Genomic DNA, 13,928 nt, shown 5'->3' with positions numbered 1-13,928 from the left:
CAAAGTCTTTCTTGAGCAAATACCTTTGTATGAAGTAAAGCCAGCAAATGCATCAGAAAAAAACAAACCAGTTACATTTATCAAATGTTACAGAGAATTATTACTCTCATCTTGTAATGTTTGCAGCTGCAAAATGTGCAAGGGAGAAGCATTAAAATGAAAGATGATGTGCTGCAGAAGTGGCTCTTGGTAGCAGTGCCATCCACTCTCGGGCCAGCGTGGCTGTAGCAGCACAGCTCCAGCACTCAGCTCTTACAGCCGGGACCAGCAGCAGCAGCGCTGGCAGCAGGGGCAGCCCCAGGGCAGCGGCTGGCTGCAGGCTCCGGGTGCCCACGAGGTCAGCAAGCTCCACCCGTTACTGGGTAACAGCACCGGGGGCACGGGATGTGGCAAACAGGAGGGGCACAGTAACTCAGCAGCACAGCACAGCACGGCCCAGACACACACATCCCTGCAGGGACAGACAGACAGCAGATCGTCCCACGTGGGACAACACTGCACTTGCCGGGTTACACTCTCCATTGGGATTCATAACTGGACTCCTTAAGCTTTTATCCACTAAGAAATTCCAAAGGAATCTCTGTGGTGGGTGGAGGATTTAATTAAAAACATGAAAGAAACCTCTTTTCTGTATGCATAAACTTTTATTTGCTACTGATGGAATTATCTGCCTGCGCAAAACCACAATGTCAATACCTGACATATTAGCCAAGTTTGCAAAGAAGAAAACAAACACAAAATAAATAAATAATAATGTAGAATTTGAAGTTGCCCAAAGTATCAAAAAACTTTTCATGTGAGATTTTGTACACATTAGTGCTGACTAGTCTGATTTTTCATTCCTCACTGTACAAAACCCTGGTAAAACCATGTCTAGCACACCTGAGCAGGGAGGAGAATTGCTATGAAGCCACGGGACAATGGGGATGCGTTTTCCACCAATACATCATAAACCAAAAATTGCTATCTGGAGAAGTAAAGCTCTGAAACTACCTTCCAAAACAAACAGATAGTGCAAAAAGTGTTCTTGTTAAGGTAGAAGATAAGTGCTTTTTAGGAGTGCTTGATCTGTCGCAGAGACCTTGGATAACAAGAAGCTTCTTATTTCATCTATAACATAAGATCACAACTCTCCTACAAGTTAAGTTTGTAATGAGTACATAATAAATCACTGCAGTGAGTACAATGCAATGGAGAAGTGAAGCAGAGCACAGAGTTAAGAGATAAGCACAGCTCTGTTTACAGTTCTTTGTCATAAAGCTTTTGGAAGATCCACGCTGAGTAGGATACCCTGGAGCCCAGGGTTCTACTGAGAGTATGTTTTTTATAACATCACACTATTGAAAGAAATATTAATCACTACACAATATTTGAGAATACAAGAAACAATATACTAGATGTTAGATAACCTCACAACATCCCTTTATATTAATACTGAAAAGGGCTTTGCTTATTGAACAGAAAAACCTCCATCTGTAACGCTCACAGTAGGTGTGATAAATCAGTATTTAGATATTGACTAGAACAACACATTACAATCAGAGAATACAAAATACAAATAACTTGTAACTGCTGTTAAAAACCCAAACTGAATGCTGAACAGATGATCTCATGCTCCTGTGTGTTTCTCATTTTAGATCTCATAGTTTCTGAATTTCCTCAGAAGGTCTGATGGAGCATCGCCTGACCAGCGGAAACGCAAGTGCCAGTAATTGCCCTCTGAAAATCCTGAGGGGAAAAAAGAGAAAGACAACTAAATTATTATAAACATGCACAAAATTAAATTTTCTGAAATAACACTTGATGGTCTTCCCAAAAAGAAGTAAGCAGAGAAATGGTCACTTCCAGTGCTCTTGACTAGCACGGACAAAGAGGAGCACGGAGATCTCAGCCGGCTGGAACAGGAGCTCACACACCAACCTCCAGCACAGAGATCTGCTGGGAGGGTGCCAAGGAGAGCAGCAAGGACCCAGCAGACCCTAAAGGGACTCACAAAGGAAAACTGAGCAAATTGCATTGGACTAATCTAAGGAAGAACATGGAGGTGGTGATGTGATAAATCTGCAAGGGCGATCTGGGGCCTTTTCATACCAAAATGTGACCTTCCTTTTACAGCAAACGGAATCCTACGAGCAGAATTAGCCCTCATATCTGTTTGAAATGAAATAGCCAGGCAGGTGGCAGTCCAGAATTCATCCAGGCCAGCAGACAGGAACAGACAATGCCACAGTTTCAAAGTGGAACTCAAGATATCAATTTTTGCTGGATCAAAACAAAAACATTATCAACATCCTAACATCAGGTATAAGCACTGAAGTGCATACACACTCTGTCAAATATATTATAATATTAACATTTATTAATGTGAATATATGCCAGTGGATAAAGGAAGTAGGCACTTGATGAGTTTGCAGGTTTTTGCATTCAAATACCTGGAAATTAAATTTAAATGTAAAAAAAAAAACAAAAAAAACCAAAAAAACAACTTGAGAAAGAAGATGCCTGAAAAAAAAAAATAACCATTACAAGGAACAAGATTATGTTTTCTTTACTTCAAAATTTTACTGTTCTACAAAGGATACAGTGATCACTTAATTACCAAAGCAAATAGTATGAAGTTATAGAGCATAATTTTTCAAAATCAAGTTTTCAGTTAGGCCTGGCATACACTTCCTTGTAGAATTTTCTTATCAATTTTGTGCATTCTACAAATATTTGAGATTACACTATGTTTTGCTCCCCTCACAGTTCACCCTAATTTCCTGTTTGATCAAACTGGGGAGAATTGACAGGATTTTAACAGTAGTTCTGCACTAACCTGGGCCTAGGATTATGAAACTCCTGAAGGACCAGAGGGTGCCCGTGGTGCTAAGGAAGCTTTGATCAGGTACTAAACCACAGCCAGGAAGGGCTGACTGGTGGGTGACACTTTTGAAACACACATTTATTCTGGTGCATACACTACTTAGAAAAAAAACAAACTGTTTGAATTCAAAAGAAGCCTTCAAGTCTCAAATTTTAGACCTCACTAACTCATCAGATGCAAACTGTCCAAAACTACTGAATAATGGAAAAAAATCCGCCAAACCTAAGTATTTTATTTAACAGTTCTAAAATTTATTTTTAAAAGTCACTTAAAATAACTGCCTTCTCTTTTTACTTTGCATTTTTATCTATCAGAAAAGCTAAACTTTCCATTTCGGTTGAAGCATATTTTTTTCTCCTTCTTCTCCAGTTGCAGCTTTTACTAGCAAACAAACAAGGAAACTGGGGATAGGGAGGAAGGAGCATCTGAAAACTTCAAAATTAAATAAGTGATCAAAATCATAAAACCCAAGCCAAAATCCCATCCCAAAACCACATTTAAAAAGCTAAAAGTTCACCATACTGTTCTGGAGAAGACTTTCTCATGACTGAAAGCCCTGTTCCAGGCCAATCCCTGAGTACTGCAATTTTCTCTAACTGCTATTTTCACTTACTTGGGGAGTCTGGATTCTTTGAAGACTGTGGTTTCACATCAGGGATTGCAACATCTTCTTGTTCCCTGCTCCCTTCCAATAATCCATCTCCACTGTTTTCCATCTGTTGGGTCCACATCTCATTAGTTCTGGTGTTGGTATTACCAAAGTCAGGAGCTTCCAGCATTTGGTCCTTCTTACTTTGGACAGCCCAGTGCATTGACTAAAGGAATGCGAACAGAACAAAGAACTAAGCCCTATGCTTTAAGGGTTTTTAATGACTCTTTCTTATTTATATTGCTGCGATAAATGGTTAAACAAAGCACAGTGAGAAGCCTACACATCAATAGGATAGGGGAAAGTATGGTTACATGTCACAAACAGCAGTCAGGTGGGGGTGAAGAACAAAATGTACATCAGAATTTTAAGGGCCTTTTGTCCAGTTTCTTCTGTCATGAATTCAGACTTTTTTTAAGAGGGCTTAAGTGACTTCAGAAATGTTCATTTTCAAAGCTGTCTTTGACTTCAGAGTACCCTCTGAAGGCAAGGCAATTTGAAAATATTTAATATTAAAGTCTGTGGAATAACATCTGTTTGGAACTGAACTAAGCTTAATTGGATATTTCCACCAAACATTTAAGCTCAGGCATAATGCTGTAGTTGAAATGTCTCAAACTTCTCTCCTAAGCAGAACCGAGATGGGCAGAATTGACATAGGAAACTTTTATTCACCTGCTTTAAAATATGACCATGTAGCCCAATCCAATATTATGGAATTGAGCTCTACTAGGGGCACACTACCAAATCTTCACAATAGCAAAATCAGGAGGGAAATCACCCCAGAAACTCCTGCCTCTGTGTCAGATGACCCCACCAGCCTGGCAGGGTCCCTCCAAAGCTCTGTGGGAAGCCCAGGGTTCCAAGGAACTACCTTCTGGATTTTTCAAATAACATCTTTATTTAATCAGACAGCATGAAAGCCTATCTGATAAGCAATATACCAAAAGGAGAATATATTATAAAAAGATCCCAGCTTTAACTTAACTTTGAAAAGAAATAAAAGTTTCCTACAAAAGCAAAGTGAGCTGAAGCATTTGAAATTTATCAAGTTTAAGTAACTTAAGGGCTGAAGCCCTTAAGTTACTTAAACTTGATAAATTCACTCTAAAACTACGCCTAACTCCCTTCTGTGAATGGGCTCCTGAAGTCCTCCAGTTTCTCCTGAATTTCCTCAACACGCACAGCGCAGGGATGTCTCTGCACCACGCCCAGAGCCCGGCAGTGCAGCAGACCCGGAACTGACTCCTCCCGCTGCCGAGGGCCGCGGCTGGGGCAGCACCCACCGTTCTGACGGAGCCGCCCAGCGCCGCCCACTGCTGGAACGGGACGGCGACTCTGCTGCGGCGCCAGTGATCGTAACGCGCCCGGCTCTCCGCGTTGGTCAGCGTCTCCTTGGCCTGCTGCAGCCTCTGGAAATCCTCCACTGGGACACAGGCAAAAAGGACACCAAGGACAAGGTTTGGTTGGCAAAGAAATGAATTCAGATGCAAGAGGACGTGCCAGCAGTGGCTCAGAGCAAAGCAGAGGAGAAGGCAGAAGGAGAAGCAAGTGGCCAAGGGATGTGGGTCTGGTTCCAGCTTGCAGTTCTGGCTGGCTTTAGGATCATGGCACCTTTGGTGGCCTGCTACCCCTGCAAATCAGGACTGAAATGTTCCTTTGTCTACCAGCTTCAAAAGCTCCTAAACTTGAGAGAAACTTAGAGAGTACGCAGGTAAAAGGCACAAATCAGCCCCTGCAGACCACCTTAAAGAGGGAAGTTAGAGCAACACTGCTTAGAAGGACACACTGAGATCTACAGCAGCACAGGAGTCAGAGCAGAGCAGGGCAACAGAACCATGAGCAGCAAGAAAAAAAGATGAGCAGGAGCTGACAAACAAGAATAATAATCTAAATATAGCTCAGATTAATTATTTTGTGCATTTTATTAGGTGTATTTTCCACGTATGCTAAAATGTTATCCAGACTGCATGAGTAAGAGCCCTCATTTTTCCCTACAGGATAATTTTTTATGGAATGGTTACTAAGGATGCAGCTGCATGTTACTATTTGTGGAAGGGTTATAAAGATTTAGACTTTATCTATGACTCACCAATGGAACAGTGATCTGTTATTACTATCATTCATTTATTCCAGTTTACAAATTACAGAGAGTTCTTTTGAAATACACTACACCCAAACACTAATCAAAATCGGTAACAATAAATCAAACAAGAGACAACAGGCTGAGGGAACAATTGTACTAGGTTTTCTTATTCTAATATTACTAGTTTTCAACAAATAAAAGGTCTACTTTAATTACTCTTTATTAAGCTTTAAGCCGATGAAATAAAACACATGAAGTAAATGCTCACTAGTGTTGTAGAAAGGTATTTAAAGTAAATAAGGCATGTTCAGGTCAAGAGAGAGTATAAAATTTCTTTGTGACAAGCAAAGCTGCTCTGATATTGGCACTTGGCTGCTCATTTTTGTATCTCAGCCTTGGTGAGCTCTGCCCAGGGCTCTCTGTGGTTATGAATGGGCAAAGATTGGCCCCAGATAGCCCAGGTGCTGCTCAGCCCTCCCAGCTCTGAGGAGCTGCCCCCTCTCATCAACACAAACATCAGCTGCTGTTCTGCAAACAGAGGCTCCTCCTGGGGCTGCCTTCTCTTCACTTCCAGTCATTAAATTACATTAAAAGAAACTAAAGCACAATTATGTGCTCCTCACAGCCTTGTTCCTGGCAGTAAATTAACTGATTGATGCAAGTGTGGCACTTGAGGGCCACTGAGCATGGAAGTGAACCAACTCCATAGGTCTGGGAAGGGATACACACCAGAAATAAATTCTATTTTGACAGATGATCTACTGTAGAAAGAAAAAAGATTCAAGATCCTAAAAAAAAAAAAAATCCAACAAGTGTCTTCTTTCACTATCACAAAGGAGTGTGCAAATCCTGGAAAGAATATCACATTTAAATAGAACATGCTCAATGCACACAATGATTAAAATATATTGAGGGGAAATAAAGTTTTAAGGCTGAATTTGCTATCTTGCCATGCTAATAGAAGAAAAAAAAAATTATTGTTTTTACACAGGAAAGAATACATACCTGCTTTGGGGTTTCCAGGATGCTTGTCAGGATGACATTCAAGGGCTTTAATCTTATATTCAGCAAGAATCTGCTCAACCTAAACAACATATTGAGACAAAGTGAGTAAACACAGAAAAGATTTGCAAATTTTCTTTTTGAAAGAGGCTGAGAGGAACAACAAGGAATGCTGAAAGATTTTGTCCCATTCAATTTTACAAGCTAGTAGGTAACAACAACCATCTGCCAGCAACACTGCTTATTTAATTTCCTTTCCATGCATTCATCCTTAGTCTTTTTTTTTGTGAGGCACAGTCATCCAGCATGGCTCTATAAAAATGTGCAAAGACATTTGACCACAGAGGCAAAATGCATCCCTTCAGTTGCTCTTTGTTTAATCAGCTCCAACTTTCAACAGAGTCTCACAGCAGGAAGCAAAGGCTCTCTGAATTGCTGAAGATCAATTTGTGTGTTCAGGTGGCTTCCTCCACATCCTCTTCATCGGAGATTCAGCCAGCGTCCCATGAGGTTTCCATCTTGGATACCACAAGATAATTCACTCCATAACCAGTAGTACATATTCTTTCAAGTTAATTTTCCATGCAAAAAAGTTGGCTTGGAGTAAAATAGTTTTATAATCAACATCAGAATATTGGCATGTATTAGTTTATAATTTAATTGCAAATTCCCCCAGTTTGTTATAAAGTATTACAACCACTGGAAAAACTAACACATGTGGAGCCATGAAGCCACTGGAGTGGGCATCAGTTTAGATTTTCAAATGTTTAGTGCTTTTCCAAGTTTCTTGCTGGTTCTCATAATTCAGAAGCCAAAACTTCTTTATATCATTCCAGTTCAGCTTAAGCTTTCACAGTTTACCCTAAGGTATCAAAAATTACCATTCTTTCCCATACTACAAAGGCTGTTTATACAAATTTATCATTTGTCCAACCATAAGAGCCACATCAATTTAAATTATTTACTTCAAAATTAAGTCTCATAGCATTTTTTATTTAGAATAAAATTACAGTTGACTCGACTAGCTGGACAAATCTTGTTGGCATGTTCTGGGAAAAAATGTGATCTACTGTAGTATCTTAAGAATTCTACACTTTTCACCCTGCTCAGTAGCTCCTTCCTAAGGGACAGATGTAATGTGGTGTATCTGCAGTCAGTAAGACACTTTAAAACACACACAGTGTACAGAGAACTTGGTGAGACTGGTTACTGTATGGCCAGCTACCATCTCAAAAACTTAGTTGCTTAAAGGGGAATTTTAAAGTTAAAATGTGTACAGAGGGTTAAAATGTAGCAGGAGGGTAGCGTAGAAGTTTTCAGCTTTAAAAAAAAAAAGTCAGCAGAAAGAAAATTTGATAGGAAGTTTATACAACATACACAAAATTAATATAAAATATACAGTGAGGTGTTTTACCAAGAAAGATATCCAATACCCACTATACAAAAACAGCATTGGTCTTGGAGAAGGATGGAGGTTAAATCTTCCCCTCTTCCTGTCACATCTGAAGATGAAGTAGGTGTCTGTGAGCTCAATTCTACCCAAAGCCAAGAATGAACTTGGTTTGCGTTTACTTGAATACAGCAAAAAGTCTGTAGGAACTGAGAGTGTTTCTGTTTAAATTTAACCAGGTCCAATGAGCAGGATATTCAGCAGCCCAGAGGAAAGTGCTGCAGCTGGGTGTGTGCTGTGCATGCCCACAGCAGCCTGCCCAAATGCTTGACTCCTGTACAATGTGGTGAGACTGCAAAATCCCTGTAATGCTCCAAATTCCCCTGAGACCCCAGAAGGGCACTGCAGGGTCCTGAGGGGAGGCAGGGTCCTGGGGCTCAGTCAGCCTGGGATCTCCAAGTTCTTTCTCCTGTGTCAAAAACAGTGCAGCAACATCTGCTGCTTCTCCCAACAAAGAGTACTCGACAGCTTGTTTTCAGGACCCATTAGCATTTATTCCAGCTTTTGAATTTCATTTTCAAGCAATTTGAAAAAATCATTATCACATGTACTTGAACTGTTCATTAACTGCTAAGCCCTTAAGGAATTAGTGTGAGGTAGAAAGTGAGAAACAGCATCTGTGAACATGGCTGCATGGAGACTTGAGCACTGCCCTCTGCTGGGATCACTTCTGGGAGTGTCCTCGAGAGCAGCTTTACATTTCCCTCTGGGACACACTGAAGATCTTTACTCCTGATCTTTATACTTCACCGCTAGGACAGGTGAGAGCATCTGACTAAACTTACTGAGCAAAAGACAGCTTTTATCTCTGCTGAATACATCCCTCATTACAGCAGAGTAATCAAAACTCCTTTTCCAAATCAGAAACACAATTCCAGTTAATATAACAGCTAAATTTAAAAAAAAAAAAAAGAGAGAGAAAATCAGCATACTAGACTAGCCAACAAAAAGTTCTATGGACATCTTTAACATGATGCACACTTGTTTTAGCTGCAAATCACTCAAAAATAGCTTCGCTAAATCTCATTATAAATCATGTATCTGCTGTCAAAACAAATTAGTAAAACTAGTATTTGAATTTTATTAAAAACAGCATTAAAAATATTAATATGGTAAATTACAAAGAGATATTGGTTTTATTTTCATCTGAATAAGTGAATACATTTTAAAAAATATTATACTATGTATAAAGCCCCAGAAACTCAGCAGTGTTATCAGTGCCCTAAAGCTATGAACTTTAATTGTATTACTTGTACATAAATAGCTCCTTTTGCGTTTTCAAAACTAATAATATATATGGCAAGCTATTCTTTGGATGCTGTCAAACACATGCAGTTGGCTCTCTCCATAATCCAGTCCTGTTCTACATGGCATTTTCAACCCAAGCCTTACTCCAGGCTCTTAATGTCGGAGAAAACACAGGAGCTTTCCAAGGGAGATCCTAGGAGTGGCAAGAAAGAAGGTGCACAAGGCATTTCAAATATCCCTACCCGCAGAGACAGCTGCAAATTCCCTGCAGCCACACGAGCACGCTCAAACGGTGGATAAACTGGCGGGAAGGGAGAGGCTCTTACCGTCGACAGCTCATCGCATCCCAGCAAGTTGTAGTAATCCTCCAGGTCCTCCGGCTTGCAGTTCAGGATCGCATCCATCGGCACGGGCCCAGCGGGCTCCTTCCAGCCGGCAGGGAGGCTGCGGAGCACAGCACAAGTCAGAGCTCACACGGGGATGCGGAGGAGCCCAGGGCAACAGCAGCTGGCAGTCCGGGGCGCTCCGAGCGGCGCTTTTGAGCGCCGGCAGCTGGCACAGGAGCCGGGGAGCGCCCCGCTGCCATGGCCCCGCCCGCCCGGAGCGGCCCTCGGCGCTGCTCCCTGGGATTTGTAGTCGCCAGAGTCACTCCAGCGTCAAACCGTGGCTCCCGCCCAGACCGCGGAGCTCTGGACACTGGAACGTGGCAGAGATTTCTCTCTCGCCATCACCTGTGCAGCCACGGCAAACCAGGCACACGCCGAGAGGCGCCCTGCACCTGAGCCATTTTCTGTTCAATTTTTATTTACAACTTCTGCCACCATCTTTGATTAGATGGTAATTATAGACGAGTAAGAATTACTTCCAAAATAACAATTACAAGGTGCAAAATTTGAAGAACAAAGCACCAACCTTGCCAAAGTCTGTCAGAGGCCTGCCAGTCAGCTCAACACAAAGGGAGCAACCTTCACTGTCTGAAGGCTCCCTTGGGACACAGAACTGCTCCTCAAAACCAAACAGCAACGCTACACCACTCAGTCTGACCGGCTAAAACTACCCGAGGGCATGAAACACTCACTGTCTGCTACCAAATTCAACACTCCTTCTCCTGCCAAATTACTTTCAGACTGTGTACTGAAGATCTGTGTGCAAAACATGTTCTTTGTGAAACTCCTTTTACATTAAGGTGAAACACCTTAATTTTAAACAATGATTAATGACCAAGGCTTCAGCCCAGCAGAGACTCTGGACACATTTGGTGTCACCCATGACCTGTTGATTTCAAAAGATTACTTCCTAACCACATGCTGATGTCTTTGCCCTGGAGCCTTAGGAGTTCTGGTTTTACATTTCCCACCCCTGCAAGAGCTCTGCAACCCAAAATGTTTCACATCATTAACTCCTGATGTTTCCTCAGCAGTTGCAAATAGATGCTGTGAGTGGTTATACAGTTCTAGATGCAGTGATCTTGTAGGAGAAGGATGCCCAGGATGTTACCAAGGCTGGAACAGGCCATGTGTAAATCAATTAAGGACCCAGTGACCATTCAGAGCTATTTATGAATAATAAATACAGAATTTTTGCATCCACAAGCGCTTTAATATCTGCATTAATAATGTTCTGCAATGACATTTAATATTAATCTTCTACCATTTTCTCTTCAAGGTTGCATTGTCTGAAATTTTCTACTTTTACTGCATATTCAGATTGCCTAAGATTATACAATATACAAAGTAACTAAAAGCAATAATATTAAAAGAAAAAGCACAATCCTTGGTGAAACCATTTAAATCAGATAGAAAACTCTACCAACATACTTCTCTGAGTAAATAAAAAAATAGAAATTTTTTTCCAACGTCACTACAAGTGGAAGAATTAGCAATTACAAATCTCTCCATCACCATTCATAACTTAATAACCAGAAAAGTACGGGAAAGAAAGGAAAGTCTTTTAATAACAGAACATGTAAATATTTAAATAGGTTGTACTCTGTGGGAGGACAAAAAACAAACAGCTGTCCCTCCTCCCGACAGCATTCCTGACATCCCTTTCTCTTCCAAGTATTCCTTGTGTATTTGCGCAAGGTGAAAGGGAAGCTCTTTAACCCTTTTCCCCTCCAGCTCTCAGGGGCTATTTCTGTGCTGGTGGGCAGCTGCAGCTCCAAGGGCTGCACTGCACTGACAACTGGGAGCTGGCAGGGAATGTGCTCCCAGGGAATGTGCTCCCAGGGAATGCAGCAGTGCCCCTGCCCCCGAGCCCCCGGTGTCTGGGGCACAAAGGCTCCCCAGCAGAGCTGCAGGCTGCTGCCTGGAGAACACAACATGCACTGAGCAGTAACTCGGCCTTTCACTGCTCCTACTGACTCCTGAGGGGCAGCTCCCAAAGCATCATCAACAAGCAGAGCAAGAGCAGCCATGTGTATTACACAAAAAAATGACAAAGATTAGCCCCAGGACATGAAGTTCATTTAAAAGGGAATTGCAGCACAGGAGATGGCACAGACTATTGCCTACACACGCCGTGGTTGGTGTTGCTCAGGATGTACAAACTGTGCTGGAAGTGAGGAAATCTCATATTTGTTCTCTGCACCCAGCCACCAACAAAAGGTGTCTCTCAGTCCTAACACATACTGACAATTCTGTTTGTTAAGAGTTTGTTAAGAGTGAATCTAAATTCTGTTTCAATGTAACAGAACATTTACCAACAACTTGGAAAAATCATAAATAGCCCTTTAAATAAATCCCTATTTGAATTCATTCCTGTAAAATACATCAAATATTACAGGACTAGTTCTTCTCAACTGACTTCAGGGGTTTTGCTTCCTGAGGGCAGAGAACACATTTATGAGAAGGCCAAGGCACAACAGAACTCATTTGAGTTTTGCATGGTGTGCCCCACCCTTGTCCTCGCACAAGCTCAGAGCTGCAGAAACAGGAGAGGAGCCAAGCACTGCCAAACTGACCTCCCACAAGAAGGCAACTCCATCACTAATGTGGAGAAATGTCTTCAGGATCAGAGGAGGCTTTAGGATCGCTGAGTCACTCCCTCACGGAAAGCCTCAGATCCTGCATTGGTATCACTTGGATTATTTCTTCCTTATTCACAAAAATAACCACCAAACCAGTCTTAAAGCCCCACCCCCCTTTATATGCTGACAAAAGCATCTTGCATGTGCTTTTTAAGAATTCCAGATCCTGCCTCAACTTCCAGGGGCAAGAAGGAAAAAGAACACTTCCATACAAAGTTGCATAGAATAATAAAAACCTTCTGATCTGGTTACTCTGCAGCTTGTTTTGAGAAGGAGGTACTGGGAAAAACCAGTATGAACATATTTTTCAGGGTTGTTAATATCTGAAATAACCAGAAAAAAAACCCCAAACCTCCCTCCCCCTACAAAGACCACCTATAAAGTTACTTATCCATAAAGTAATCTCTTTGAAGCCATATGTATCAAAATTTTTAATCCCAAGGTTTTTTAAAAAGCTGTTTGTTATCAAGGCCTGCAAGGTGGAAATTCTACCTTGTCAAGCCTGGGTCTTGCCACTAAATTTAGGAATTCCATTGTATTAAATTCACTAATACTATTCCGCAAATAGCTCATGATGTTGAACAGTAACAGTATTTAAATTTCTACCCACAAGTTTAGACCAAAATTCTAGGTTGGTGGCAGTCCCGGGAATAAAGTCCGAGTTCTATCCAGTCCAAACTCCCAGGAGGAAAGAAACCACACCATGGCAAGCCCACGCGTGGCACCTCGCGTTCGCAGTGCAGTGCCCAGGTGGGGTACTAAGGATTGCTCCACAGAACAGGAGAGCCCTGGAAACCAGGGACAGCAACCGCGCACACCCTGCAGAACACGGGAAACATAAACGAGCTTGGGGCCGTCATTCGAACAAATCCCAACTCCCGCCGCTCACCATCAGGTCTCTCCTGCACCACGCAGGCTCCATTCCTAAAGCAGCAGTGGCTTAGACAGGTGCTGACCCCCCCAAAAAATCTCCAGCATGCCGAGCTCAAGCAGCACGATGCAGAGTCCCAGGTGGGGCCAGTGTGTTATCCCGGAGGATGCGGGGCGATGCCTCACAGCACCCCTGCCAGGAGCCCTTGGCAGGCAGGCAGGGGCCGTGCCCGCGGACCCGCACCCGCAGCTCCGTGACCCCAGAGGCCGCTCCGAGCCCCGGCCCCGCTCTGCGGCCGGGAACAGGCTCAGGGCAGCCCAGCAAAGCGCTCTGCAGCGGGGAGCTCGCTCCCGGGAAGGGGCACACTCTGCGCGATACCCTGACGGAGAGCGAGCCCCGAGGGCTCCTCACGCGGCTGGCGAGGAGCGAACAGCGGAGCCGCCATTCGCCGGGAGCCGCCGAGCGGGGAGGGCAGAAGAACCGCGCGCGGCCATCGCTCGGCAGGGCAGGGCAAGGGAAGGCAAGGCACGGGGCAGGGAAGGGGCAGGTCGCGCCCCTCAGGCTCCTGGGCCATGCCGGGGCCGGCTGCGGGAGGGGGCGTGAGGCGGCGCGAGCGCCACGTGACACCGGCAGCGCCCCTGGTCACGTGCTCCGGTTTGTTGTTGCCCGGTCACGTGCCGCGGTCACGTGCGGCGGCGCTGCCCGCGGCGGGCGGGGGGGGAGGGGGG

General features: G+C 43.3%; 1 protein-coding gene across 5 annotated transcripts; it reads right to left on the bottom strand.

Annotated features, from left to right (window-relative positions):
* Positions 1–624: 624 nt before the first annotated feature.
* On the bottom strand, positions 625–13,911 carry DNAJC12 (DnaJ heat shock protein family (Hsp40) member C12). 5 transcript variants are annotated; one of them, XM_039696258.1, is made up of 7 exons: positions 12,940–13,911; positions 12,264–12,366; positions 9,628–9,745; positions 6,607–6,685; positions 4,802–4,941; positions 3,480–3,681; positions 625–1,728 (listed from the first exon to the last, which is right to left on the bottom strand). In XM_039696258.1, exons 2-7 carry the CDS (start codon positions 12,284–12,286, stop codon positions 1,634–1,636), a joined length of 657 nt encoding a protein of 218 aa, XP_039552192.1. In that variant the 5' UTR covers positions 12,287–12,366; positions 12,940–13,911; the 3' UTR covers positions 625–1,633. The 5 variants fall into 5 exon arrangements, with proteins under 5 accessions (XP_039552192.1, XP_039552194.1, XP_039552196.1 ...); XM_039696259.1 differs by having other exon boundaries at positions 1,595–1,728; positions 4,701–4,941; positions 12,940–13,065; XM_039696260.1 differs by lacking the exon at positions 12,264–12,366 and having other exon boundaries at positions 13,219–13,357.
* Positions 13,912–13,928: the final 17 nt, after the last annotated feature.

This window comes from Passer montanus, unplaced genomic scaffold (genome assembly GCF_014805655.1).
Source record: "Passer montanus isolate IOZ18808 unplaced genomic scaffold, ASM1480565v1 scaffold96, whole genome shotgun sequence".
In the NCBI taxonomy this organism is placed as follows: Eukaryota; Metazoa; Chordata; class Aves; order Passeriformes; family Passeridae; genus Passer; species Passer montanus.
The sequence above is the reverse complement of the archived record's forward strand: the minus strand, read 5'-3'. Positions and strand labels throughout refer to the sequence as shown.